General features: G+C 30.1%; 1 protein-coding gene across 1 annotated transcript; it reads left to right on the top strand.

Annotated features, from left to right (window-relative positions):
* The first annotated feature begins 396 nt into the window (after positions 1-396).
* LOC105213868 (uncharacterized) lies at positions 397-4,220 on the top strand. Its single transcript, XM_054234904.1, has 3 exons — positions 397-680; positions 2,246-2,493; positions 3,695-4,220. Exons 1-3 carry the CDS (start codon positions 669-671, stop codon positions 4,128-4,130), a joined length of 696 nt encoding a protein of 231 aa, XP_054090879.1. The 5' UTR covers positions 397-668; the 3' UTR covers positions 4,131-4,220.
* The last annotated feature ends 2,046 nt before the right edge of the window (positions 4,221-6,266 follow it).

The raw sequence follows: 6,266 nt of genomic DNA, 5'->3' as shown, positions 1-6,266 counted from the left end.
GTTGTTGTTGCCCGTATGACTGTTAATATGTTTATTTATTGTATTTTGCTTTATTGGCGTACCAACACCCATACACAGACACAGCATGCACTGAGTGCCGCCGCCAGCTACCACGCTTACCGCTGTCGTCGTCACCGCTGCTGTGCAAAAACAATTACACACCCATACACATACACTCACACATATATAGCGCGCATACAGTTAACCGATTACTTGCTTGCTATTAACAATAATAGCAACAACAACAACAACAGCAATTGACTTCAAACTGATTGACTTGGACTCCGCCAAGGTTCTGTGTTGGTATGCGGTGGCGCTGCGGTGCTATGTTGTGGTGTTGTGGTGCTGTGGCATGCAGTGGCGTGGTTTTGGGCGGCTATAAAAACTGTTGGCCAAGTTACGGTGAGAAGCAGTTCGTTTAAGAAGTTTGTCGCTGTCGGTTTTAGAGGCAAAAACCTCAATCCCAATCAAATTCAAGACCAACTCTTCGAGTAAGCAAAAATCGAAAACCGCTCACGGTTCGGTACTGACGTGCGCGCGTTCACCCCTTTTTAACAGAACGGACAATCGTATAGGCTACACGAAATTCGTTTTCGAATTCATATATATTCGGTTTTAGCGCTACTTTTTGGAGCTACAGCAGCAGTTTACATTGTCACTTAACGAAAATGTTCCGTTTTGTAAGTTTTACTTAAATGGGATTTAAAAAATATTTTTATAAAAAAAGACTTTTGAAAAAATATTTCAAAATAGTGAGAGTTTTGTGTATATTAAAGACTGAAAAATAAATTGAAAGATTAAAAATAATCTGGTGGAGTTGTTCATAATATAAATTTGTTTCTGCAGTTTGTGTGAAAAATAGTAAAAGAATTTACTATAAATATGAATTTTATGTGGTTTTTAAATAAAAAAATCTTAAAATCAGACAATTAAAAAAAAAAAAATAAAAACATATTTAAAATTTATTTAAAAATATATTTTTGTTATATTTACATGCAAAATAATTATTTAAATTACAATAACTGTTTTATTTAATTATTTATATTATTAAATCAATATTTAAACAATAATTCTCTTTGAAAATGTAATTTTATTAGAATCTAAAATAAAAAAATTATACGAAGAGATAAAATGTATTAGAAAAATTTCATAATTAAATGAAAAATTAAAAAGTAATTAAATTAATTAATAATTTCATAATGTTAATTTTGTCTATTTACAAAGAAATCCTTGTTTAATTAATTATACCAGTTTTTTCTTTTATTAATTATATTATTATACAATTAGTAAAAAGGCAAAACTTATTTTTTTTTATAATTTAAAAATAAATTTAAATAATTATAACAACTAGATTTTTTTTTAATTATTTTTCAATTTATTAAATTTGTTAATTTTTTTAATTAGCGAATTAGTTGTTTTTTTTTTTTTTAATTAAAATAATTCAAAATTATAAATGCAGAACTATACGAAACTCTTTAATAAACTCGTTTGAAAAAAAAATTAATTAAGTTTTTCATAATTATGAAAAAATATAAGATTACATAATAGATTAAAATTTAAAAAAATATTCTAAAAATAAATTGAATTAATTTGAGTTTATCAGCTGGTTCAGTTAATTAAATGAAAAAAATAAGTATTTTTTTATAAATCTTATTCTGTAAAATATTAACAGGACATTATTTTGAAATGCAAAAATTAAATATTTGAAAATTTTGAAAACTTAGTTCTTATCGTAATATAAACAAGCTTTAAAATGATCTATTGATCATTTTCTTAAATATTTGAATATATTGGAAGTAGTTAATTTTCATTTTTAATTTTCATAATATTTATTACTTTCATAAAAAAATATTCATAATTTTTGCAACACAAAAACAAAATATTTCAATTATGAGAAAAGTGTTCCTGTATCGAGCCAGAAACTTAAAGACAATATATAAAAATAGCATAAGTCAGAAGTCAATAAAAATATGTTTTTGACAGACAATATTATGTTTTAACTTCATGCATACCCTAGAATAGAAGAAGTTAAAATAAATATGAAGCATGTAACTAGTATTTTACTAGAAATTAAATTACCTACCTTAACTTAAATCGACTTAAGCCATTTTATATTTTGCCACAAATATATTTCCACACTCCTTATACATATATGTCTTTATAAAACCGGACACTTTTTATAAAATCTATAAATATATATTTTTTTTATATAATAATTATTTACTTTATTTTCTTCTTCCCTTAGATCCTTTTAAGCACCCTAGTTGCCATTGCCGCCAGTCAGGGTTACAATCAAAATCCCAAGACAGCGGCCATTATTAGTGAACAACGTTACCTTGCCGGCGATGGCAAATTCGGTGCCGCCTATACACAAGAAGATGGTATTAACTTCAAGGAGGAAACCGATGCTGATGGTACACGTCACGGTAGCTACAGTTATGTAGATCCTACAGGAGAACGTCGTACAATTTCCTACACTGCTGGCAAAAATGGGTGAGTAAAGAATTAAAGAGATAAAATTCAAAATAAAAATTGAAGGTCTAAAAAAATATAGAAGACGAAAGTCTAAAAAATAATAGTCTAGTTTTAGGATAAATATTCCTATTTGGCATATTATTAAATGAGAAAATTTGTGGAGCACGAGCACGTTCGTACTTACAGTACTTGCAGTAATGCGAGTAAGGGTGGCACAGTTCTGAACTAAACTAAAGCTAACGTAAGGGAACACTTGTTAAATAGTTGTGAACTTTGATATTTTCGTCTAAAAGCTTAGGCACTTTAGTTAATGAAAAATATTCATACAGACGGTAGATCTCATTATAAGTCTACTCACTGAAAAAAAAGTTGTAAAACAGCTGATTAATGCATGAACACTACAATGGCGAATGATCTATCAAGTAATCTAATATGAAAGAGAGAAGTGCAGGGATACATTTTTCAGACCACTATATATTACAAATCTATACTTGAAGCAATTTTTAATTATTTAGTTGAGATATATATAATATAAATAAATAAAAATTCTACCAAAGAGGTATTCTGTTCAAGGATTAACTATGACTTCTGAATAAAAGTTCTTGGAAAAAGTTATCAGCTAAAACCTAGCAAGTGCGGCTTAAACGTCTATACTGCAATAACGATATAATGTGAATGGCTTTTGTGGTGTCGCAAACTGTTTTGATTTGGTGGTCGATTGCATCTGTGGCCACTTGGGCAATTATTGAGCAAGTACTCGTGTTGTTATAATGCTGGCGGGGTGCCACCCAGCGCTTAAAGCACAAACCCGTATTAAGACAGAGGGGAAAGAAGTGGCACAATGTAAGAAACCTGCATAAATAAATTATTGTTATCGTTGAGGTGCAGTAGATTGGAGTACAATGATTTTTTTTTCTTAGTAAGCTTAGTTGTTGGAGCGTTCAGCTATGACCACTGAGCTAATTGGTTAACAAACGTAAAGGCAAACAGTTACTAATTTATGGAAATACCAATAAAAGTGAGCTGGTACACGGTTTATTTTATTAGTGTGTAAATGTAGTGCAATTTGAGATTTTTCTGTATGGAGCAAATAATCTATGTTAATTAGATTTAACTTAACTTAACATAATAATTACATATGCGTTAATTGCTAAGCGATTTAATTTGTTATAACTATTATTAACTGATTTCCTAAAATCATTTACATTTATCACTGCAGTTTCCAAGCCAGCGGCGATCACTTGCCCGTTCCACCACCAGCACCACCACAACCCGTCCCACAGCCGGGCTATGCACCACAGCCACAATACCAGCCACCAGCACAGTCGGGCGGTTACCGCAGCAATGACTACGATGACGGTTCCTACGATCAACGTTACAATGATCCAGGTTTTGGTCAGCAACAAGGTGGTTATCAAGCACCACAACAACCACAATATCAGCCACCACAACAGCCCGCCTACAATCCACCACCACAACAACCCGCATACAATCCACCGGCGCCACAATACAACAGCTACCAGCAACCGCAACAGCCACAACAACAACCCTACTATCAACCGACCACACCCAATCCACACCGCTTCGCACCACCCGGCAAATTGTCACTGAATCGCACACCCGATGGCTTCAGCTACAGCTTCAACAAGGTCTAAGTGTCGCATGATGGCTGTGGGTGTGGAGTGGTCAAGAATCGAAGTGGTCTAGTGGGTAGGCGTTGAAAGTAGTAATAAACAAAAACAAAACTGTGGATGTGAGCGATTACACTGTCTGAGCTGCTATAACCTAAGTGCAAAGCTTGCATTTCTGTTTACTCGAACTTACTAGCGATTTTCCATACAACTTATTCCTATTTCGTTTCGTTTCGTTTCATATTCTGCATACTTTGGTTTGTTTTAGTTTCAGTTGATTTCGTTTGGGTTTTTCTTTATTTTATTTTATTCTATTTGATTTTATTTTTTATTTTTTATGATCGCGATCCATTTTAATTTGCAATTATTTTATTATTCAATTATTCTCTTTGTTTTCTATGCGTTCTTCTTACTTTTTCTTCTCATTTTTCTATAATTACATTTCACATTTCACGTTTCATACATTTCAATCTCTCAAACTTCTACTGTTTCCTTTGCATGAACGTTCACTTTGTGATATCTAAAAAGTAAAGACATAAAATTGTTGCAACAATTCCTTCAGGTTACTCTTAAATGTAATTTATTTGTGCTTCCTTTTTATTTGTAATAATTTTAATTTTTTTGTTTTTTTTTGTTTAATTTTGTGAAGCAATTGTATCAAGTTTAAATAAAAAATTGTTTTATTGTGAATATTAAAGAAGTTGGTTTTTCATTTACAAGAAATATTTAGGTGTTTAGGATCTGATTTTTAGGGGATGTTTATATAATGGTAGAAAATATTTTGAGACTAAGGATTCGCATTTGGGAGTATTTGTTGTACTTATTTGTAGTTAATGGTAGTATTTTAGTTTCAAAATTTTTACATAAATTGAACAGAAAATTAAAAAGTCCGATTTGAATTATTATTATATACTCAATAATATTTAATAAAACCTGAATGTCAGCCTTGAATTTTTTCTTCAAAGGCAACATAAAAATTAAAAAATATTACCAGAAAATCTGATTTTATAAATTAAAGCCAAGTGGCTGCTTTACAAGCCATTTTTTTTTAACTTTTTGAAGAAAAAAATTTTACAGCAAAAATTCAAAAAACAATGAAATTTAATGCAATTATACCTCTAAACCCAAATAAAAAATATTTATATAAATTTTTAATTTAGCTAATTATTGTATTTTATATTTTTTATTATTATTTTAATTAACTAAAAATATTTATGTAAAAAAAAATATTTAATTTTTTCAATTTTATTTAATTTTTTTTTAATACTTTAGAATGTTATAATAATGATATATGTGTTCCAAACGACAATATTTTATATATTCAAATACTCATAATAATTTAAAAATGTTTCACAACAATCTAATTATACTGTCAATTATAAATTTTTGTCCGCAAGAAGAGTTTCAGAGCCTTGAGAGTGGCTTGTAAGAGCTTATGTATACTTATTTAGATATTACGATATAATAATTATTACATATACAGGTATTTACTTTATTTAGCGCATAGTTGGTCACATTTAATAGTAAAAATACCTGTTGTACAAGTATTTGTGGGAAGAAATATATAAACTTTATATATGTATATATACAGAAAAAAACTACATAGACCACACCCACACGACATTGCAGCGACAAAGCAAAATGCAGAGTTGATCATGGCTCGAAACAGCTGTGCTATGTACCAAATGTATTATGAAAGCAATAAGGTAAACAACAGCTTACGTTATATATAAACACACATACTTGTATATAAATAATCTCTATATAGCGCCTTATTGAAAAAAACCAAAGCCTCATAGACCAATGTGTGTCTATGTTTTGCACGGCGCGTGGGTTGAGCCGGAAAAGTCGCGAACTTGTCGACTTTAAAGCATTTTGCGCAACACAGATTTTTCACACACAACATGCACCGCTATTTTGTTGTTGCTGTTGTTGTATCCAGTGCTAACTTTAGCTTTTTGCTTACAACATCGTGTATATGCCAGTCACACCTGCTATTTGTAGTCTTAGCTGAGAAATTCAGTCAAAATTCCGAATTTAATTTTTTAATTTTTTTTTTTTTAATATTAGCCAATATGTTGTTATGCCGTTCCTATGCAAGCATACTTTTGACTATATACATATATATGAAATATAAAATAAATACATATGTACAAAGCA

Source organism: Zeugodacus cucurbitae, chromosome 2 (genome assembly GCF_028554725.1).
Source record: "Zeugodacus cucurbitae isolate PBARC_wt_2022May chromosome 2, idZeuCucr1.2, whole genome shotgun sequence".
Lineage (NCBI taxonomy): Eukaryota > Metazoa > Arthropoda > Insecta > Diptera > Tephritidae > Zeugodacus > Zeugodacus cucurbitae.
Note: the sequence above shows the minus strand (reverse complement) of the source record. Positions and strands in the feature narration are given on the sequence as shown.

Coding starts and splice junctions, on each gene's coding strand:
- LOC105213868 (XM_054234904.1), top strand. Junction 2,494..3,694: donor TACACTGCTGGCAAAAATGG/GTGAGTAAAGAA, acceptor TTATCACTGCAG/TTTCCAAGCCAGCGGCGATC.